The following is a 22,957-nucleotide window of genomic DNA, read 5'->3' as shown; positions in this document are numbered from 1 at the left end:
CCGCCGCTGGCACGGGCTCCGCGGGACGCGTTTCCCGGATGGCCCGGAGGGCGGCCCCACCTCTGATGGGAACTCTGGGAGGGTTTATTGCCGTTTATCTGAGGACCAGGGTCAGGGCCGGGGCTCGGGGAGTGGCCGTGGCCGGCGCATGGTTTACGAAGGGCAGTGACAGATGCTGAGAACTGAAGGGCTGCGAGGCGTCCGGTTGGCATCGAGGCCAGGACTTTCCCATCAGCCACCTGGGCCTGGCGGTATTCTTTCTTCCTGAGATTCTCCAGGGAGGAGGTCCCGGGCCTGTTCAAGAGCCCGTCGCTTTGTGCAGCCACCCGGGTCTCTGACTCAGCGACGTCCGCTGGTGGCCCTCCGGGACTCGGAGGTACCCCCCCTCCCCGCTGCCCAGGGGCACGTCTGCCGGCACAGCTGCTGCAGCTGGACCAGAGCCACGTGGGTTCCTGGCCCGGCAGAGCTCCTCAGTCCCCACGGATCTGCTTATAGGTGGACGGAAGCTCCGCTGCTCTCTCCTCGAACCGCAGTGCCTGGGCAGGGAGCAGCCGCGTGGGAGGGCAGCCCCCGTGGTGGCCGGTTCTCTCTGCGGCCCCCCCCCGCCCCCCCCGGCTCAGGGCTCCTGGGAGACCCTTGGCATAGGCCTCGGGGGGCAGCAGGCAGGTGGCCCCTCGAGGGTGCAGCCAGACACCGGGTGAGCGGCCTCATCGCCAGGGGAGCCGCCTGCCACCACCTCCCCCGTGCCGGCGTTCATTCTGTGGGAGGGAGGGATGGGGGCGGGAGAGAGGGGCTTTGGTCACTAGACCTGGAGTGAGGCCTGCGGAGCTGACCACCCTGCCAACAGCTGTCACTTGGCAGAGGGCAGGGGCACGGCAGGACACGCCACCAGCGGGACCTGACTGGACCCCCAGTTCCACCCTCGCTGAGGGACAGGAGTGTGACTCGCCTTCCTTGTAGGCCTGGGTTTCCTCCCTCCTTCCTTCCCTCCCTCCTTCCCCTCCCCTCCCCTCCCCTCCCCACCCGCCCTCCCTCCCTCCCTTCCCTCCCCTCCCTCCCTCCTTCCTGAGGTCCCTGGCCGATGCCGGGGCTTGTGGACAAGGGCACCTGTCTGTCTGCCCGGACAGGGATCCCATGGGAGGAGCAGGGAGGGGCCCTCAGTGGGTCAGGAGGTTCCGGCCGGCCCAGCCGCCTTGCCGGGTCTGGGGAGACTGGACACCCTGGGGGGCCCCCCCGCCAGGACAGGGACCCATTTCCGGGGAGGCCCCAGCTGCTCCCCTGCGTGGCCAGCCAGGCTGCCCTGCTCCAGGGACCCGCCGGGTCCTGGGCTCACGGTCGCCTCCGTTTCGGGCAGAATTAGCCCGAGAGGAAGCCCCCGGCGGTGTCTGCGTTTGAGTGAGAGCGCGCACAGCCTCTGAGGAGGGCTTACCGCCCCGTTTATTATTCATTAAACATTCGCCGGCTCCAGCCTCTGAGCCTCGAACCTGGCCGTGAGCAGGGCGGGGCGACCAGCAGGCGTGGGGTCATTTAGCGCGAAGCGGCCGCGCAGCCCGTTCCCCTGAGTGCACGTCCGTCCGCCGGCCTCTGGCCTCCCCTCCACCAGCAGCGCTCAGCGCGGGCTCCCTGCGCTGTGTGCGGGCTCTTGGCGCCCACGAGCCCTTCAGGGATGGATGGACCGGACGGAAGGAAGGAAGGGAGGGAGGGAGGGAGGGAGGAAAGAGAAGGCAGGTCTCCCTCATGTCCCACAGCGACAGTGGAACTGGGGGTCCCGTCGGGTCCTGCCGACGGCAGAGGTGGAGTCTCGTGTTCGGCTGTGCCCGCCCTCGGCCAGGCGGGCAGCTGTCGGCAGGGACAGGCACAGTCAGCACGTGGCTCTGCCATCACTGGGAAGCGAGGCAGGAGGCCAGTGTGGAGCCCTGCCCTCCCGCAGACACCCCCCCACCGTCCCCGACGTCTTGAGGCAGCTGGTGCTTCTGGAAGTGACAGTGGCCAGCTGAGACGCCTTTAGGGGCTCAGGACAGAACGTGACGCTGGGAGCGGGCGAGTCAGGACCAGACGGCACTGGCTGGGCCCTCGGTCCGGTCCCCTCCCTCTCGGGCGCCTGTAGAGGCCTCTGAGGAGGCTGGAGGGTCTGAGATGGTGCGCTGTGCATGGCCGTGCCCTCGGGCGGTGGCCTGGAGGCCCGTGCACTGAGCAGTGGGCGTGACCTTGGCTGTGGGTCGGGTGCCGCAGGAACGCCGCCTGACCAGCCTCCCGGCCCACTGACCAGCCTCCCGTCCCACCTGACCAGCCTCCCGGCCCACTGACCTGTGTGGCGCTGTCACCCATCAGGCCGTTGATTTCCGGAGCATGCGCATCGCCGGGCCGTCCCGGGCTTGCTCTGGGCAGGGAGGAAGGGAGCGCAGCCTCGGGCGTGGACCCACCCCCGCGTGTGTCCCCGGCCCGCGGCCTGTGTCAGCTCTTGTGTTTGCTCGTCTCCCTTAATGTTTGCTCATCCGCTGGCCGAGTGGACGCCTCGGCTCTGGAGGCCTTGCTGCTCCCGGCTGACGGCTCAGAGCTGCTGCCGCGGGAGTGTTGGCTCATGGTGCCGCGGAGACCTCGCTCTCCTCGCAGCCGCCCCTGCTAATGGCTTGTTCCAGCGGGGCCGGGGCCGGGGCCGGGCCGGCAGCCTCCAGGGCCACAGGCTGCCTAGTTCTCTGAGCTTCCGTTTCACAGCGCGTCCTCCTTCCACCTGCTCCTTGTCACTCGCGGGCACTGTCAGCCACCCGCTCTCAGAAGGACCGACAACCAGGCACACGCATGTACACAAGCACTTGCAGACATGTACACAGTCCACACGTATACCGCACACACGTACACAGCCCACCACACACACATGTACACACCAATGTGCACACACCTGCACACGTGTACGCAGTACACACAGGCACACAGGTACACACATACATATGCCTGCACACACACAGTGGCACACAGGTACACACATATATATGCCCCCCCACACAGTGGCACACATGTACACACATACATATGCCTGCACACCTGTGTACATAGTCCACACACATCTGCCCACACATGTACACAGCCTGTATCCACGTGCACACACGTGTACATAGCCTGCACACTCACCTGCACACGCGGGTACATGCACACACACGCACAGAGTCAGATAAGCCCGTGGGCGCTGACCCGCCGTTTTCCAGGTGTTCTCTCTGCGCCCTCTCCCCGGAGCCGTGGCCATCAGCCGGCCTCCCAGTGGGTGGTGGAGGGGGCCGTGGGTTTCAGGGGCCGGTCCCTGCAGACCTGAGCGCCGGGCGCTGTGGGCCTCCCTCCCGTGTGCGGTGCTCACAGCGTGTGTGTGAGGCTGGGGAGCTTCGGGAGCTCTGTTTTGGTGCCTCAGTACCCTCGGTGGGCCCCAGGGAGACGGTGATTCCCAGACCCGGGTCAGGCCTGGGGGGCTGCTGGCCCAGGAGGGGAGTCCCTGGCCCCTGGTGAGCGATCACACCCGTCTTCTCCCTTCTCGCCTCCGATTCATTCCTGGGGAGAAGGGGCTCCGGGACTGGGGTGCCGCCCTCACGCCTGGTGGAGACGCCTGGGGTGGAGGTGACGGGGCAGGCGGGGTGCATCCAGGCGCGGCTTCTGCTACTGGCCCGCACCGCACAGGCAGGTCGCGCTCACCTCGCCGGGCCTCAGTTTCCCCGTCTGTAAGCTGAAGGACTGGCTGGATGGCCTCTTGATGGCGGCCGTCAGGGGTGCCTCTCTGGTCCCCATGGGCTCACATCTTTGCCACCTCTCTCTGCCATGTCTTTTACACTGCGGGTCCCACTCAGGTGGCTGGGAGCTTGAATTTTCCCAGCTCGACCTGGTGTGAGCATGCTTTTGTGTGTGTATATGCTGTGTCCACAGTTAATTAAATTTTAATGGCTAATTGTTTCTCCCCAGGCCCCGAGACATTAATGGTTTCTATTGACGCCTGACAATTTGATGTTTGTTGCAAAAAAGGCGGATTGAGACTGGGAAGGGGAGAGGAGACAAATAGCAAATGTGACGAGTGCATCGCAACTAGCGTCCTTCCATGGCGCCTGCCCCTCCGCATCACAGGGTGCAGCTGTGACATCGGGGGGGGGGGGGGGAGGCCCTGCTGCGGGTCAGAAAGCCTCTCCCAGGCCCTCCCACCCCCTCTGCCTGCAGCTCACGTTCGGGAGTTTGGTGCGGGAGCCCTGGAATGTTTATCCTGGGGGATCCTTTTTTGACTTTCATGAAAAGACAATTATTGTGATAAAGTGGAGATAACCTAATATTGATCATTTTAACCCTGGAAAAGTGTGTACAGTTCAGTGTCGTTCACTGTATTTATTCGGTGTTGCTCAGCCCTCACCACTGTCTAGCTCCACACTTTTTAAAAATATATTTTTTATTGATTTCAGAGAGGAAGGGAGAGGCAGAGAGAGATAGAAACATCAATGAGAGAATCATTGATCAGCTGCCTCCCCCACACCCCCTACTGGGGATCAAGCCCGAAAACTGGGCATGTGCCCTTGACTGGGATCGAGCCCACAAACTGGGGGCTGGAATCGAACCCGGGACCCTTCAGTCCGCAGGCCGATGCTCTATCCACCCAGCCAAACCGGCGAGGGCCAGTTCCACACTTTTCCTCACCCAGAAGGAGAGCTGTTTCTTCTCTCCCACCCCCAGCCCCTGGCAGCCCTTCGCTTGTTTCACTCCCATGTGCCGACCTGGGCCTTGTGCACATGGAGCCACACAGCGGGTGGCCTGCGGGGCGGCTCCTCTCCTGAGCACGTGTGTTCATGTGATCGAGGCTCACCGTGTTGCCGCACGGGCCCGAGTTGCACTCCTTTTCCTGGCGGGCTCATGTTCCATGTGCGGATGGACCGCGTTTGTGAATCCGTCACCCGCTGGTGGACGGTGGGCAGTCCCTACCCTTGGGCTGTTGGGATAGCACTGCTGCGGACGTGCACACAGAGGGCAGGCTTTGTTGGCTGGCTTTAAAAAATACGTACGTTTTTATTGGTATTAGAGCGAGGGGAAGGGAGAGGGATAGAGAGCTGGAAACATCGATGATGAGAGCAGCGTCATTGATTGGCTGCCTCCCCCACGCCCCTACTGGGGATGGAGCTTACAACCTGGGCATGTGCTCTGATGGGAATGGAACTGTGACCTCCTAGTTCATAGGTCGACGCTCAACCGCGCCTGAGCTTAAAGCTGGACATTCAGTGTCTGAAGGAGACGCCGCTCATTCATTCATTCGTTCATTCATTCATTCATTCATTCAGCAGACACTGTGAGGTGCCCTGGGGGCCAGGTGCAGGGGACAGAGTGGTGAGCAGACAGACCCCGGCCCCTGCTCTCGAGTGGGGGAGGGGAGTGGGGCACCTCTCCTGCGTGTCAGCCTGGGGGCTGAGGTCTTGGGGAGCCTGCCGAATCTGCACCCCAGCTGTGGCCCTCACAGACCCTCTTAAATACCCTCCCCTCTCCTCTTAGGACTGCCCGTTTTCAAAGATTGCTCGTATGAGACCAAGGACGTTTATTAGGTAATTAGTTTTCCCATCTTTAATTAATCAAGGACTAATTATGAGTTACTTCTCCAATTAGCACTTCCTATCCACACCTGACAATGGTTCGCCCACACAGGAGGCTCACTCGCCGAGAGGGCAGGCAGGGAGCTGAGCTGCGTGGGTGCGGTCTGGGTGAGTTCAGGGCACTTGGCGACCTCTGGGATGACCGTCACCCTGGACGATGACCTTCGAGGACCCCCGTTCGGGTACCTTGCACTGTGGTCACCCACAGGCAGTGTGGTGGCAGGTGGCACCTGCCTGCTGTGGGAGGCGGCAGGGGGAGCCAGAGGGTGACAGGCAGCACCCCAGTCCCAAGCCGGCCCAGGGCTTTTCTGTGCTGTGGGCCTGGGGAGGGTCAGCCATCAATTGGGGCGCCCAGAGGGCGGGCATCTGGGGAGGAATGACCCCCTCCGCCCCCATTCACTGGTGTGTGTGGGGAGCTGCAGCCTTGGGGCCCAGGCCTCGCCGGCTGGTGAGCAGGCAGAGGGGACACTGGGCATCTCTGCCCAACCCCCCTGACCGCCCCAGCAGCAGGGTTTGGGCCAGCCCACTGCCGCCGCCTCTGAAGCCGCTCAGGTGGCCAGGCCTGCAGGTTCAGGAATGGCGGGCCTTGGCCGTCTTCCAGCCGGAACCCTTGTTGTGCTGGGGGGACACGGAGGCCTGAGGGGGACACGGGGGCCTGGCGAGGCCTGGGCCTGTTGTGTGGCTTCTCTCCTGGCCACTGAAGCCAGGCCCCAGGTGACGGTCGGCCGAGTATGGCCCGGGCTGACCAGCCTGAGGCTCTGGGCTCAGCCCCAGATGGCAGCCTGCCCTGTCTGAGCGCCTGCTTTCACTTCAGGGTGATGGTGTGGAGGCAGACGGTAGGGCGGATGCACAGCAGCAGCTCTGCCCGGCGCTGTGGCCTCCCCCGGGCCTGGCACAGCACCAGCCCAGGACGGAGCACCCAGGTGCCAGCAGCGCCCGGCAGAGCAGGCCGAGCTCAGTGAGCGCCGCCCGGGGCTGGGGCCGGCCGCTCTCAGGGCTGCGACGAGGGACAGAGGACGCAGGGAGCGGGCGGACAGGCCCTTCCCTGCCCCGCCCACGGACGCCAGGAGCAGGCTGTTTGGGCTCCCCGGCCGCATCCATCTGTCTCCAGCTCCCGTGCCATTTCCAGCTCGCGTTCCCCTTGGATCTGAGACGGACGTATTTTACTTACCAGTAGCTGGTGGCAAAAACGGCTCAGCACCCCTTCCCCCTCCCGAGACGGGAGAAAAGTCCGGTGTCTGGTGCCTTCCCTCCCCGAGGGCAGCTTTGACTGGGACGTTGGCCGGCTGTGCTGGCCATGGGACAGCAGGGCCCTGGGCCGGGGGTCTGGGTGCTGGGTTCCAGGAGCCCCCTGGCCAGGGCTGTGCGGGGTCAGGGCGGGTACCGGGAGGCGGCTCTGTGGTGGGTGCCGCCTGGATTGCCAAATCCTGGGGCCCTAGGCTCAGAGCCCCGCTGGGTCCTCCCTCTTTGCCACCAGCAGCATTGCCCGTTAGCACCAGCTTCTCGGGTGGGTCTGGGAACCCGGGGGAGGGGTGGCCATGTGCGCGGGGTGGCTCTGCCCTTCAGCGGGCAGTGGGGCACATGTCAGAAGTGCCGGGCCTTGGCCCGAGAGAGGCCTGAGGGGGTGGACAGTCCAGTCTACACCAGGGAGCGTGGCCAGGTCAGGGCGAGGGCAAAGGTGAGGCAGGGGCTGGCAGTGCCTGGCAGTGTGGCTGTTGACCTTCGGTGGCCGTGGGTCCCAGCGGCTGAGGACGGACGGGGGCCCGGGGGCGGGTTTGGCTCCACCTCTGTGCTTATTGAACCCGTGACCTTGGTGCGGCTCCACGCCCGCCACAACCTCAATCGTCTCATCTGCAACACGGGCATCGGAATGACACCAATTACGTCAGCCTGGCGGAGCTGTGAAGGGCGCCCGTCCCATTCCGACCACAGTGCCCGGGGCAGGGCGCCCTCTAGGGGCTGGCCTCTGGCCTGGGTGCCTGGACGCTTCCCAGTCCCTGTGGGTCCGGGTGGCCACGGGGCGTGCGTCAGAGACTTTCTGCCCCGCTAAGAGCACGCTCCCCTCTGGTTTTTGGTTTTGTTTTATTAATCCTCGCCCGAGGATGTTTCCCCATTGATTTTTAGGGAGAGCGGAAGGGAGAGAGAGACAGAGAAACATCGACGTGAGAGAAACGAATCGATGGGTTGCGTCCTGCACGTGCCCCGACCATGGCCCGGGCCAGGGAGGAGCCTGCAACCAGGGTACATGCCCTTGACCAGAATCGAACCCAGGACCCTCTGGTCTGCAGGCTGACGCTCTATGCACTGAGCCACACCGGCCAGGGCTCCCCTCCATTTAAAGACAGCCCCTCGCTGAGCTGGAGACACCCCTATTAATTTAACTGCAGAAAATCACCGCGTGTCTTCCAAGCGGAAAAGGAGAGCTTTCCCGATACCGTGGGCATATCACCGGGGAAAGCAAATTAAATCGTCCTCGATGGTGGAGACTCCATCGCTCTGGGGAAGGGAGTCGGTGAAGCAGGGAAATGAGAAATTGCAGGCGTCCTTGGGCGGGAGGTCGGGGAAGGGGGTCCGGGAGCCCTTGTGGGGGAGGCGATGGGGCAGGGACGGGGTCTTGGTGGCCGAGGCGGGCAGCCGGTGGGACCCGGCATGCTCCCAGCGTCCCGCCAGTTCTCTCGCCGCCCGGTCACTGCCTGCAGGTGTCCGGCCGCCCTAGACGGAGTGCTGTGCCCCCAACAATTCACGTGCTGAAGCCTTAGCCTCCGTGTGAGGGGTCAGAGGTGAGCCCTTTGCAGGAGGTTTCCGTCATGAGGCCGGAGCGTCATGGATGCGATCGGTGACTTTATTTTATTTTAACTTTTTTATTTATTTGAGAAAGGAAGGGAGAGGGAGAGAGAGAGAGAAACATCAGGGATGAGAGAGAATCATTGATCACCTGCCTCTTTTATGCCCCACTCTGGGGATCGAGCCCATACCCCGGGCATGTGCCCTGACCAGGAAGCGAACCGTGACCTGACTCACAGGTCAGCACTCAACCACTGAGCCCCGCCGGCCTCCTCTAATTCTGTATGAGCAGTGGCTTTGCACCCGCCTCACGGCTTGGGCTGCTGTGGGACAGGACCCAGGCCCCGGCGGTGGAGGGACCGGCTCCCTTCGCACAGCCGGCGCTGTTGGTTGGAGAGCCGGCCCTTCAGCACCAGGCTCTCCCGGCCGCACCCAGCCCGCCCCTGTCTGCCGCGGGAGGCGCCCAGCCGGTGCTTTCGGCATGACCGCGGGCTTTGTGGGCGGTGGACAAAGCTGTGGCCGCTCTCGGAAGTCCAGCCGTGGTCAGACACGGGGCTCCCGCTGCCGGCCACGGGGTTCCCCTCCTGAGAGAGAGACAGGCAGACACATCGATGGGAGAGGCACAGCAGTGGGTTGCCCTCTGCACGTACCCGGACCTGGGCCTGGGATTTAACCTGCAACCCGGGTACATGCGGCCAGGCTCAACTTCAACTTGTAACAAAACACTCCAACGTATGTTGTTTTTGATGCTGTTTTTAAACGAGAATAATGCAAAGCCAGAATGAAAGAAAACTTCAGATTTGAGACATAGGCACTCACTCCCCATCCCATGCTCCAGTGAACCAATCACGGGGAAAACTTGGGTCAGGAATAGGTAACGATGGACGATGAGTGGGTTCTCCGCCCCCTCTCTTCCTCCTCTCTCCACCCTCCTCCTCCCTCTCCCTCGGGCCATGAGGCTCCCCCTCACCCACCGCTCCCTCTCCAAGGGCCGTCCTCCCCGTGACACGCCGCCCACTCCCAGCTCGGCGCCTCCGTGGCTCAGCTGACAGCTCAGCCCTGGTGGGCACGTTCTGGCGGGTCCCGGGCACGCCCTGCCAGGCCACGCCCGGCCTTTGTTGGCGGCGCCCTCCACCTCGCCCCTGCACAGGGCTTTCTCCCGGGAGACTTTCTGAAGGCATCCCTGTCGGTTAGCATTCAGCACAAGTGTGGGCTCGGCCGGCAATTCATCTTGTCTTTTCTTCCCTCTTATCTGCGCGACCAAGCCCGGCGCTGGCTGCCTCTCGCCTCCTCCAGGGAGCAGGTGCCCCCGGGGAGGAGCGGAGAGGCGTCCGGGAAAGACCCCCTTTCCCCCTCCTCCCGTGGGCTGCATGGCCTGTGCCCACCTGCCAGGCTCGGGGAGGGAAGAGGTGGGCGTGCCCCTGTGTGTGGAGTGCCTGCCCACAGCCTGCGGGCGCGGGGCTCGGGGTGGACCCTGCAGGCCGTGCGCTCCTCCCGCAGGCAGGTCCCGGGCGGCCACCTGGGCTGCGGGGGATTTCGTCCCCGTGGTGGCAGGAGCCGGAGGTCACCTGGCTGCCATTCAGTGAGGGCGACTCGTGCCAGGCACTTCCTGTATGCCGCTCTCTGAGGCGGTGGCCCAGAGCTAGGCCGCATGGTCAGACCCCACAGACACCCGTGGCCGTGGACCGGCCGGCAGAACATGCCCGAGGGGAGGCGCCACTTCCCGCGCCCGCCCTCCACGCTCACCGCACAGTCATCCGCCGGCCGTGCCCCACCCTCGGCCGAGTCAAGAAGAGAAATGACGGGTGGGGGGGGGCGGAGGTCTTGCTGGTCTGGCGGCCTGTCTGCCTGACCCGTGGGGCAGGAGAGGAGACGGAGGCTCGGAGGTTGCCCGTTGCCCGCGGTCACGCAGCTTGGCAGTGGAGGAACGGGGTCTTGAACCCGCTGCTGGGCTCTGGCTCAAACCCAGGCGGGTGAGGGGCTCTGAGGCCGGAACTCTGAAGAGGCGCCCACGCCCCACCCCGTCCCGGGAGGGCAGACGCGGAAGCCAGCCCAGCCTCCCGCGCCAGCGGCCGCCCCGGGAGACGGAGATGCTGCATCGGAATCAATAACCGCTGTCACAGCCTCCGTGCGGGAGGGCGGCCGTCGGTGGCTGCATCCGGGCCAGCGCTGCAGCGTGTGACTCTGAGTTCTTTTCCTTCTGTTTCTGTCCTGTTTTTTTAGGGAGGGGAGAGACAGAGAGAAAAACACACCGAAGGGAGAGACACATTGACTGGTTGCCTCCCGCACACACGTCGCCCGGGGCAGGGATTGACGAGGTGACCTTGATGGGAATCGAACCCTCGGCCCTTCAGTCCCAGGGCTGACGCTCTAACCTCTGAGCAAACCAGCGAGGGCTGCGAGTTCATGTTGTGACCCCCGAGGCTCGTACCCGGTCCCCCGGCTCCTCTACTCCCGTGCCCCTCCCTGGGGAAGGCGTGTGAGCGCTCGTCTTGGGGTCCGAGCGGAGCTCCTTGGCCAGCCCTGCTGGGCCGCGGTGACCTCGCCTCCGTCACCTGCCGGGGCTGGGCCCCCCACATGGTGCCCTCGGAGCTGTGGGGGCGGCGAAGTCCACGTGGGCGAGTGGTGTGCTCCCGCTGCCCAGTTTGGGCTCCTGCCACGCGTGTGGGTGTCTGTCAGAGGACCCAGGACTGGGAGAGGCGCCCCATGCTCCTCCCTGCCCCCCAGGGCTGCAGAACCCCCTGCAGCTGCCTCCACCCGCCTTCCTGGGCCACATGTTCAAAGCTTCCAGACTTTTCTTCCTTTTTATTTTAAAAAAAATATTTTTACTGATTTCAGAGAGGAAGGGAGAGGGATAGAAACATCATTGACTGGAGATGAACATCGATTGTCTGCCTCCTGCACGTGTGCGCCCCCCCTCCCCAACCCCCACGCCCAATTGGGGGACGAGCAGTAACCCAGGCATATGCCCTGACCGGGAATCCAACTGTGACCTCCTGGTTCATACATCGATGCTCAACCACTGAGCCACGCTGGCTGGGCTAGCACCCATCTCTGAGGGCCACTGGGTGCCCGGCTCTGGGCGCGACGTGGGGTTCCAGGGGAGAGGCCGACTTGGCTGTGCCCACAGAGAGCCCGGAGTTTGCGTCCTGGTGGCCTGGGAGCACCAGCCCCGCCGGGTGTGCTCTGTGTGTGGCCCCGTCCCCTGCTTCCCCTCGGCCCAGCCTGCGTCCTGGGGCCTGTCCCCTGTCCCCGAGGCAGCCTGCCTCCCAGCAGCTCGTCCTGCGCTGGCGTCTCCCTCGGGCTCGGACACCCAGGACGGTGCCCACGCAGGCAGACCCTCAGCAGCCCTGTGCCCGGCCCGGCCTCAGCCGGCGGCGACCCTCTGAGTCTGGCGTTGGTGACGGGGCCCGCTCACTGGCGGCGTGACCTTGGGCGCGTGGCTTCATTCCCTCCCGTGCCAGCGTGTTTATAGATTGCCGTGTGAGGGTCCCAAAAGCGTGTCCGCCTCCCTCTCCTCGGCCGCCTGCCCGGTCCCTCTGCTTGTGAGCCGGGACGGCCTTGAATCCAAGCTGCACGGCCCCGAGACGCACCCCGAGACGCGGGCTCTCCGTGGCGCCCACGGGGACACGCTCCGGCCGTCACATCTAAAGGCTCGGGCGTGCCTCCTTGTGAAGGACTCACCGTCGCACCAGGCCGGCGTCCTTCCAGCGGGAGAGGACCCTTTGGCTTGTGCTGAGGAAAAGCATCACCTTGTGTGTGTGGTTCATCCTGCCAGTGGCGGCCTCCGGGCTGTGTGCCCGAAGCAGCTGACGGACGGGACGGTGCCCTCGGAGCAAATCAGTCAGCCCCGACCGACCGGGATGCTAACGCCCTGACCCTGGGAGGGACGTCGTGGCCTCATGTGGCCGCGGCAAAGCTGGCGCTCGAGATGTGAGGCCCCAGAGCCTGCCTTGGTCTCCCGGACGGACAGATGGATGGATGCCATGGTTCCTATGGGAACCACTCTGGGCGACTCAGCCGGTCGCATCGCCTGTGTTCCAAGGGCCGATGGCTTGGGTGCGAGGGCGATCTGGCTGCGACATCTGTCACCCCGTTGATGGCCAGGGTTGATTCGGCTGATCGGGCTGGCCAGGCGGTGTCCCCTCCTCCCTCACCGACCCACGTGCGTCGCTCCCGAAGCTGTGCGCTCGGTGGAAGAGGTGGAGGAGGAGGACCTTTCCCTCAGAGGGAGGACCGGTCTCCGGTCAAGGGCGTACGAGTAGCTGCGCTCCCCTGCTCGAACCTTCCAGCAAGCTCTCGGAGGGCCGGGGGCAGGCGCCCTGTGTGTGTTCCCTCAGAGCGGCTCGTTTTTATTTTGGTAAAACACCCATCGCATCACTCACCTGCTAACCCTTTGCCGTGCCCAGCTCTGTGGCACTAAGCACACCACCGTATCGTGCAGCCACCCCCGTCTGCCCAGGCAAAACCAGAGCCGGGAGGAGTTCCCGCGGGAAAAGCGGAATGTGCGGGGCTCTCGGACTGGTGGGTGTATTGATGAGCACCCCCTGGCGTAATCGCGGGCAGGGGGGTTGGGGTCCAGGAGCAGTCGCCTCCCCTCCAGCCTCCATTCCCCCATCTTCCAGCCGGGGCTCGTCCCACCTCCCCAGCCGGGGGCGGGGGGGGGGCACATGGGAGGGTGAGGAGGGCCGGCAGGCCGTGCCACGCACTCACGGTGCCCTGGGCAGTGCTCGCTGCCGGTGCCCTGGGCAGTGCTCGCTGCCGAGTCCCAGCACTCTCCTGCCGTTGGGGGCCCGGGGTCCCGGGGCCTCTGTTGGTCTTCTGAAGGGAGTGGACTCCTGGCCCCTCCTGGGGGTTGTGGGCTGGGAGGGGTGTGGTGGGGCGGGGGCTGCTGCTGTAGCTGCTGTTTTTGGAGAGATGGGTTCACAGGACCCGGATCCTTTCCTGAGCCCAGCTGCCCGCATCTCTGAAAAGCTGGCTCCTCCCGGCGCCCCTCCCTGGGAATGGTGGGCGGGTGGGCTCCCGGCAGCTGAGGCCGCTTTGTTCCCCATTCCCAGGGGACGCGGGGCCTCGCTGTCCCCGCCACCACGTCCCTGCGGCTTCATTTACATCCAGGGAGTCCCCCAGGGCTCTGGGGTGTGTGTGTGTGTGTGTGTGTGTGTGTGTGTGTGTGTGTGTACATGTGTGTGTGTGTGTACGTGTGTGTGCGCGCGCATGTGTGTGTGTGTGTGTGAAGGTCACTTCCCACAGAGCAGCCTGGCAGATGGCCCGCCCTGTCCCGACCCCACAGGGGGCTCTGCTTGTGCTGGGACCTGCTGCCCTGGGGCCGTGCAGGCGGCTGGCGCTGCCCTCTGAGTGATCCTGAGCCCAGGGAACCCTCAGATCACACCCCCTCCAGGAGACCCCCAACCCGCAGAAGAGAGAGGTGGCTTGGGGTCCTCGGCATCTGCCTCGGTCCCACCCGGAGCCCGGGGGTCCCCCGGCTGCAGCCGGGCTCGCGTGGCCTCTGGGCCTGCAGGGCAGAGTTGGCCCGAACCAGTTTGGCAGCTTGGACCCTGAGCACACCCATGCGCCCTGCACACCCAGGCGCCCTGCACACCCAGGCGCCCTGCCCGGGGCAGGTGGTTTTCCGGGGAGCAGCTTAGGGGAGCCTGGCAGGCAAGCGGCGGTTGTGCCGGCTGAACTCGCTGCTCTCCGTGACCGGAAGCTTGACCTCTGTTGGTGGAACCGCCGGGTCCGTTGTTGGCGGGTGTTCCAGCGGAGAGCTGAGTTCTTGGTGGGGCTGTCAGTGAGGGCCCCGGGTTCAGGGCCTGTGTGGTTTCCTTGTCTCCAGTAGGAGGAGGGGTTGGCGCCCACCAGACCCTGACACGGGCCCAGGGGAGAGAGGATGCACCTCAGGTCGGTGGCTGCCCCTCGTCTGGGCACGGCCAGGGCTGGTGTGCGTCCCGGACCAGCTTCCCCTCGCTGGGTGGCCATGGCCGGTTCCTCGGCCCCTCTGAGTCTGACTCAGCCTGCTGAGTGGTTACCGTGGCCCTCTTCCTGGGAGGGAGGCTGGGGGATGAGCAGGGACCCCATCATGTGCTGGTCTCGAGATCCCTGCTTCTGGCTGGGCCTGGCGCTGGGCACGGGCAGCTGCGTGGACTTGGGCTTGAGATGGTGGCGGCCCGGCAGCGGCTGAGGGGCCCCGACTTGTCGAATCATCCAGGAACCTCTGCCGGCAGTTCCAGGCCTGATCAGGCTCCGGCACTCGCTCACCTGCGTGAGCAGCTCACCGGGCTCGTCACAGCCCCGGTGCGTGTGTGTGTGCGTGCGTGTGTGTGTGTGCGCATGAGCGTGCGGGCCGGGGCGCCGTGCCTACCTCGGTCTGAGGCCCAGCCTGGGAAGGGGAGCCGAGAGGCAGACGGAAACCAGGCCGAGACCGCAGGTTAGCACAGCGCCCCGCCCCGGGAGGTGCCGTCCTGCTCTGGCTCAGCTGTGTCGCCTGTCTGTGTAGGTGGCGGCCTGTGCCATTCTGGTCGCTGAGCATTTAGGGGCCCATCTGCTCTGAGGGCCCGGCACCCCCCTCCCTGGCCCAGTGTGTGACGTCCAGCATCCCGTGGCTGCCACAGCAGACGACCACGAGCCACAAGTTCCTTCTCACCCCGTTCTGAGGCCGAGTCCTGAATCCCGGTGTCCCAGGGCCGTGCTCCCGTCGGAGGCCCCGGGGAGGGTGCCCCCTCCCAGCTCCTGGGGCTGCGGTGTTCCTGACGGGTGCTGCTCGCTCTGATCTGTCCCCGTTGTCACTTGCCTTCGCCCCTCTGTGTCTCTGCCTTCTCTTCTCATAAGGACCAGGCACATTGGGCGAAGGCCCCACCCTGATCCTGACCTCGTCCTAACGAATCGCATCTGCAGTGGCCCCTGGCCCAGTATCATCTGTGAGGTTTGGGGAAGGACACGGATTTGGGGGACCCTCGAGCCCAGTACAGACTGCAGTCGGCCATGACGGCTTATTCGGGGACCCGTCCGTTGTGCCTGGCGGGGCCTCCTTTGGGGACCGTGTAGGTGGCTCCCGGACCCTGGGGAGCCTGCACGTTCAGGCAGGAGGGGGGATTGCAGCACCGACCAGCGGTCCTCCGGGCGGGTGCCCACGGCGGCCTCGCCCTGCATTCCTCCTCCGCCCGCCTCCCGCTCCTCCCTCGCGATCTCTGGGCTCCGTGACCCCCGAGTGGGCCGGGATTCAGCGGAATCCAGATGACTTTTCTCGGAAGCGACCTGCGGCCTTGTCTGCGGCTGTTTCGCCTGTTTCCAGACACGCTGTGCGCGGGAGGGACCTCGCTTCGACCTCAGCCTCTGGCTGGCACTGCGTGTTGGCCATGTGGGCGCGCATGTGGGCGCAGGGCCCCCGAGCTGAGGCAGCCTAGGAAGGGAGGGCCAGTTCTCCACTGTGGTCCCTGCGAGCAGCCCACAGTCCGGGCCGGGGCCGAGGCGCCCACCCTGTCCCGCGAGAAGGTTGCTCCCATTCACGTGTCTGCTGCTGCCTGCTGCACACTCCCGTCATCCCCAGGCCTCAGGTCCAGGCACCTCCCCCAGGAGGCCTTCTCTGATCCCCCCCCCCACTCCGTGAGGCCCCGCTGGGCTCCCATCCCCCTGCTGGCCTGTCCTTTGCCCCGCAGCACGGAGCCCAGGGGGTCCTGTGAGATCCAGAGGCCTCCAGAGGCTCTCGCCCGAGCACAGGGCTTGCTGCGTCGTGGCTGCTCCCCGAATGCTGTACACGCAGACGAGGAGCGAGGGCCCCTCAGCCGGCGGCTGTTGTCCCCACGTCACGGGCGAGGGCCTGGGACCCCAGGAGCTCAGGGCGTTGCTGGGATCATGGGACAGTGGGCAGCGGAGGCAAGCCTGGGACCCGCCCCTCCTAGGACTGTGCCTCAGGCCTGCCCTGGGGCAGGCACCTGCGGGGGGGGGGCTGGGATGGTGCGAGACCTTGGACAGGGTCCCCCACCCCCGCTCCCTCCTGCAGGCGGCCCGAGGCTGACTTCACCCACCTCCGCGGTCCCTGTGGCTCTTGGGCGATGCCCCCTCTGGGGAGAGGGTCTCTCTCTTACCGGGTGTGACGCGGGCAGGAGGCCAGCGGGCCCTCCACACCAGGGTCAGTGCTGTCCTTGCCCCCGCACCGCCCCCCCCTCACCCCCCCCCCCGGCTCTGCTGACCTCTTTGGAAACCTGCCAGCCCGGATGGAGGCTCCTGACGTCGGCAGTGGGCAGGGGCTGCTGCTAAGGGCGATCTCCCCGGGTGTGGCTCCCTGGGCTGGTGCTGGGTGGGGCTGGCGGGGCTGGCCCTGCAAGGCTGCTGGTCAGCTGTAACAGAAAGCCCGCAGGCCGGGGCCTGAACAGGTTTCGCTCTCACCTCCGGAGGTGGGACTCAGGTCAGGTGCCCAAATGGGGGGGTCCAGGGGGCCTCTGCCTGGTTTGCAGGCGGCCGCCTTCTCACCTCGGGGAGAACTCACCTCCCGTGTCTCCTTAGAAGACACGGGCTCCATTCACAGGACACAGGAACGCCCACAGCGCCAAGCCCCCCCCCCCCCCCCCCACCTGCTGGCCCAGGAGACAGGCCGGGGAGAAGACACACATGGGCTCGGGTGCCACATGCTCCGGGGGCTCCGGGCGCTCCGGCCTCACCCGGCTCCCCGCGGGCCGGGAGCAAGGAGCTGAGCCAGCGGGAGAGGTTCCCGCCCTCGTGCGCCCGGGCTGTGCTCGCCGTAAAAGCCGGGTCCCTAAGCCGTCGCGTCAGAGACACGGGTGCCAACGGAGAAGTTACTGCCGCCGGCTGAGATACAATTTCCGTTCCCCTTCCCGTGAAAGTGGCCATCAGTCCGGGAGGACGATGACACAGCTCTGAAACCCATCACCTCCCCAGGCAGCGGCTGCTGTCGCTCTCCTGTTAGCCAGCGGGCTTGACGGATAGTGGCCGCCCGGAGCCTGGAGCGGATGTGCCAGAAATGACGAGGGAGGGGGCTCAGGGGGAGAAACCTAGCCAGGAGGCCGAACTGTTCTGGCCGCTTCCCCTTTCAGGGCACTTGGTGCTCATCAGACCATCCAGGTTCTCAGCCCTCTCTGCTGCTGCGGGCAGGTGACCACTCTGACCCTCCGTATCTTTGTCTGACAAGTGACAGTGTCAGGCTCAAGGTCACTTCAGCTCAGTTCACTGAGCGCTGCTCCGGGCTCTGACCCGGTGGGATTGCCAGTCTGGCCAGTAACTGGTTGTGTGCCCAGGGCTGCGCGTCCCCAGCAGCTGGGGGCCGTGGCTTGGCTGTTCTCTGGCGGATTGCCGCGGGGGGTGGGGGTGGGGGTGGGGGTGGGGGGAAGAAACAGAATCCATCCGTCTCTGGCAACTTTTCACGTCTGCGGGAGGCTTCCACTCCTCAGTGAAGATGCAGATGATGCCTGAGAAAGGGCTGGGCCAGAGGGCCGGGCTCAGTTTCCTCACCTGGGAAATGGGAGGAGGGTCCCGACCCCACAGGGGTGTGGTGGGGCCACACTACACGCTGAGTCAGGAATCGGTGTGCCAGGCAGGGGCGGGCTGGGCGGCCCGGGCCCCCTTGGACCCTGCTTTCTGGCCCCTGGTTCAGTGTCCGCTACAGGGAGAGGGGAGGGCGACGTGTCGTGGGGCCTCTGGGAGCGGGCGAGGTTTCAGGTGGGGCCCAGCCCCGCCCGCCCCGTGCTGTCTGCACTGCCCGTTTAGGACCCCAGGCCTGGGCGCCACGGGGCTGCTTTTGGGATTCTTGTACCTTTTGGGCTGTGACTCCGCTGGGCAGCAGACCTGTGTCTGGTTAGAGGCTTCCACTGGGTCAGAGAAGAGACGGGCTGCTGCTTGTCTGCAGCTGGGGGTTGAGATGCCTCCTGTACTTAACACCTTTATCCCACCCACCTTTTCCCCTCCATGGGGGAGGGGGGCCTCCCCAGGCAGGCAGCCGGCCTGGCGCAGCTGCTGGAGGGAACTACGAGGGGGTGGGGTGGGGTGGGGGGGCGGGGGACGGAGGGCAGGAGTGAGGTGCATTCACAGCAGGCTCCCCAAAGCCAGTGTGGGGTGGGCCTCAGGGCCCCACTTAGCCCTGCTCCTGATGCCTGAGGGCGAGGTTTGTGGTCCCGTCGCCACCTTCAGCCTCATCCAGAGCGGAAGCCCGCCTTGCTGGGGCCGCAGCCAGGTGGGCTGGCACCTGGGTTCGCCCGGGCTTGTCCCTTGTGGGCCTCCGTTCCTCCCCAGGAAATGGGAGGGCGGCAGCCGGGTCCCGGGGTTCGAGGGGATAAAATGCAACGGAGCTGACAGCTGGGCAGGCGGGAGGCCCAGACGGACGGTCGCTGTAGGTGCTGATGGAGCGTCCAGAGCGACAGCCCGGGCCCCAGCGCCCCGACCCGGCGTGGGCTCTGCCTGGGAGTCCCAGGGTGGCCTAGGCAGACCCCTCCCACCTCCCCGGCTCTTCGCTTTCTCGCCGGCACAGGAAGAGCCTGGCGGGATGGTCGCCAGGCCCCTCCACCAAGTCTCACTCCGGCCAGGCCTCCTGGGCGGGCACAGCTCCGCCCCGGCTCCCGCTGGCTTCCCGGCCTGGCCCCGGCCTGTGCCCGCGCTTCCCCTCCAGGTCCCTCCTTAGGTTTGAGTGACATGTTTTAATGCCGAGACTTCGGGGAGAGGCCGGCCCTGGGGGGTGGACACCGCAGACGGCTCCTGTCTAGCACATCCCCTACCGTGCGAGCGTGTCCGCTGCAGAAAAACGGGAGAGAAAAGGAGCCAGGCCGCCCACGCTGGCATTTCATGTGTTACCTGCCGGTCCTGTTAACGAGCTAATGTTTTTAAAATAGGCCCCCTCCCTCCTACATGTTTTACAGCCTGTTTTCCCCGGTGGTGTTTGTGGATGTGCTGTAGCAGTAAGCCCCCTCCTCCGACACCGGCTCAGGAGTCCGCTGTGTGGGCGCGCCTTCCTCTTCACGTCTCTGTTTCTCAGCCGGCGCTGCCAATGTTCGCCTGTTTTTAAACTGCTGCAGTGAACGCGTCTGGAACTAAATTGTTCGCGCACCCGGAGTGGGAACGCGGCATCGTCTTTGATGCCTTCCTAAGGCTCCGCCTGCAGAGCGCCCCCAGCCGATCCGTCAGGGTCCCGCAGGTCAGGGCCCCGCAGCACGCGGCCCCCGCAGCACGCCGCCCGGAACCGCCTGGCAGAGCTCCCCTCAGCGGGCGCCCCATGGACTGCTCCGTAGCCTTCCTTGGTGCCGGACCCTCTGAGCGGTGCTGAGCGATGCGGCCTCCGGAATGTTCTCCGGCACCTCCACAGAGGTTGGCAGCCGGTGTTCAGGCCCGCACAGCCCCAGGGCCCCTGGAGCTGGCCCTGAGCCCTGACCCAGGACAAGGGGGGACCTTAAGGCTGTGGCTTCAGGGCTGGACCCCGAGCTCCACGGCCTGCACCTCTGGCTCTTGGGGGAGGGGGGAGCTGTCCTCCAGGCCTCCCCGCCTGTCCCCATGCCCCTCGCACACGGCCCTTTGCTGGCCCAGGAATGAAGCTCCGTGGGCCCGGGTGGTGCTGGTCCCGTGGGGGTGGGGAGGACGGGGAGGGGGCAGCGGTGTGTCTCCATTTCATTCATTAACTGTGGGAAGACGATCCGTGGAGATAAAGTGGGAAATGTCATCCTTTGACATTTGCGTTTTCAGAGGCGTTGGCAGGCGGTGGGGAGGTTTTAGATCCTCTCCCCGAGCGACGAGCGAAGGCTCCGGGCAGCCGGGCGCCCTGCCGGGAGGTGCTCCCTGCTCCGGGTCCTTTCACGAGGGGCCACACCTTAGCGCACCCCATGGCGCTGTCGGGCCCCCGTTTGCCCGCAGCCTCTCTGGCCCCTGGCCCCGGAGCAGGGTTTCCTGTGGCTCCAGGAAGCACACAGGCCCACGGAGCGAGGGACAGGCCTCGGGCGGAGCCGGGCACCTGAGCCCTGTTTAAGGAGCTGCCTGCCTGGACGGGAACCCAGAGCCGAGCCCTTTACAAACCGCCAGGGACCAGTCCAGCCTGGGGCAGTGGCCGTGAAACCAGGGCAGAGGCTGCTGTGGTCACAACCGCTGGGGAAGCCATCCTGGGCCCCGGGACCACGGGCACCGGGACGGTGCAGACCGTCTCCCATCCGCGGCTCACGCGCTGCGGCAGCTCCTCCCCCTGCGAAGCTGCGCCTTTGCACTGATCCAGGTCGGCAAATGGTCTTGTCTTCCGTGTGCATGCTGACCGAGGGCTGGTGCCCGGGCTGCTCTGCAGGGGGTGCCCAGCCTGCGTCTGGCTCGTCGGGGAGGAGTGTGCCAGTTGATTAGTGATGTCTGCCCGGTGGGCAATTGGAGGGGGGCGGTTCGCATGCCCGATGGTCTCCAGGCCCCATAGCCCGCCAGCCCTCCCAGCTCTGACACGTCCAGCTTCTGCCGGGTAACCGGAAGCGCACCCAGCAATATTGCTCTGATTTGTTCTCTGTAAATATTTGGACGTCTTAAAGCCAAGAAAAACAGCCAGAGCCACGTTGCTTGTGAAAGATCCCTCAGAGCTCCAGGCCGGGAGCCGGCTGGGCGGCTGCATAATGCACGATTGAGTCTTGTCTGAGAGCACAGACGGGGCCTGTCACCCCCAGGTCCACGGCTTCTGCGCGCCCCGGCCCCTGAAACAGAACCACCTCCGAAAGGTGGGCTGCTGGCCGGGGCTGCCGCCTCGCAGGCTGAGAAGGGCCCTTCTGTACGGTTTCGGGGTGTCCCTGAGCCTTTAAAGAATTGCTGCCAGCAGACCAGCCGGAAAGGACGCCGGAGGGATGTGTCCCAGCCGCGGGGCCTTGGGTGGGGGCCCTGCCTTCAGTGTTCCTGTCTCCCAGAGTGCACGGCAGAGCAGGCCTTGCGGGGGTGGAGGGTTCCCCAGGGCGGGGCACCTAGAGGCCTTCTGGGCTCCGTTCCTGGGACACCCAGCACCCAGTGGGGGGCGTCTATGAATTTAGCAACCGGCTACCAGGGGTCGTGTTCAGGTTCCCTTTCCCCAGATACACCCATGTGTGCGTGAGCATACACATGCACACACATACATGAACACACACTTCAGTTCTTATGCACGCTCAAGCTCATGCTCACAGAAGCATGCACACACCCATCAACATACATGCACACACATGTGCACACACTCACATGCATAAACACACACTTTAGCTCTTATGCACACTTAAGCTCACATGCCCACAGAAGTATGTGCGCACCCATAAGCATACATGCACACACATGTGCACACACTCACATACATGAACATACGTTAGCTCTTATGCCCACTCAAGCTCACGTGCTCACAGAAGCATTCACAACCCATGCACATACATGCACACACATGTGCACACACTCGCATACATGAACACACACTTTAGCTCTTATGCACACTTAAGCTCACATGCTCACAGAAGTATGCACGTACCCATAAGCATACATGCACACACATGTGCACATGCACACTCACATACACGAACACACTTTAGCTCTTATGCCCACTCAAGCTCACATGCTCATAGAAGTATGCACGCACTCATGAACACACATGCATACACAAATGCCACACACACGCTCGCATACATGAACACACACTTCAGCTCTTATGCCCACTCAAGCACGCACGCACACATGAGCACACACAGGTGAACTCGTGCTCGCACAATGGCGTCTCCAAGGTGAGGCCGCCACCCGCCTCCCTGGCGCCCGGTAAATCCTGTACCGAATCGTGAGCAGCTCCTTGCTGTGCTGGTGTGTGTTACACTCTGTGCTCCAGGGTCGGCCACCTCCCTCTCCGGCCTCAGTTTCCCCACGATCAGCGCGGAGCCCGATGCCCTCGAGCCGCCCGTCGTGTTGACGATCGTGGAATAACTGCGCGGGGCCTTGCGGAGCCGGGGTGGGTGGTAGCTGTGTGTCTGGGGCAGGCTGGCCGGGACTCGGTGGGGGGCCCAGGGAGGAGTGGCCATGGTCGTCCCGGAGCCGGTGACAGCGTCCTTTCTGACAGCTGCTGGTCTGGGGCACCGCCAGGACCCCTCACGCACTCTGAACCTGCCCCGGCCACTGGAGATCAGGGCACCCAAACGACCCATTCTGCGCAATAATTACAAAATAGGTGTCGGCCTCAGCACCAGTTAGCTGTTCCCCCCAAGGTGAAGTGTGTGCGTGAACAGTCCTCTGCTTCTACAAGACCTTGTATTGCCGCTTTACTTTATTTTACCTTAAATATATATATATATATTTTTATTGATTTCAGAGAGGAAGGGAAAGGGAGAGAGAGATAGAAACATCAGTGATGAGCAGGAGTCATTGATTGGCTGCCTCCCCTCCTGGGGATCGAACCCGGGCATGTGTCTCTGACTGGAATTGAACCCGGGACCTTTCAGTCTGCAGGCTGAGGCTCTAGCCACTGAGCCAAACTGGTGAGGGCTGCATTACCGCTTTCCGGTGACTTCTGTTTCCTTGTGACTGACAGGAGCCTCTTTTGTCTTCCCCAGGTCATCTCTGCCGTGTCCAGACTGTCCCTGCACAATGTGGCCCAGAACAAAGGAATCAGGTAAGCCCTC

The 22,957-nt window shown here is 64.6% G+C and overlaps 1 protein-coding gene across 3 annotated transcripts in view; it reads left to right on the top strand.

The window, feature by feature from the left end:
• VAV2 (vav guanine nucleotide exchange factor 2) overlaps positions 1-22,957 on the top strand; it is a 102,347-nt gene that overhangs the window by 34,838 nt on the left and 44,552 nt on the right. For all 3 annotated transcript variants that reach the window (XR_009447760.1, XM_059658439.1, XM_059658438.1), the window contains exon 3: positions 22,889-22,947. Coding sequence is in view for 2 of the 3 variants with exons in the window: in XM_059658439.1 (XP_059514422.1) it covers positions 22,889-22,947 (59 nt within the window). In the remaining variant the exon portion in view is untranslated. The remainder of the gene's footprint in view (positions 1-22,888; positions 22,948-22,957) is intronic.

The sequence above is a fragment of the Myotis daubentonii genome, chromosome 11 (genome assembly GCF_963259705.1).
Source record: "Myotis daubentonii chromosome 11, mMyoDau2.1, whole genome shotgun sequence".
Taxonomy (NCBI): domain Eukaryota; kingdom Metazoa; phylum Chordata; class Mammalia; order Chiroptera; family Vespertilionidae; genus Myotis; species Myotis daubentonii.
The sequence above is the reverse complement of the archived record's forward strand: the minus strand, read 5'-3'. Positions and strand labels throughout refer to the sequence as shown.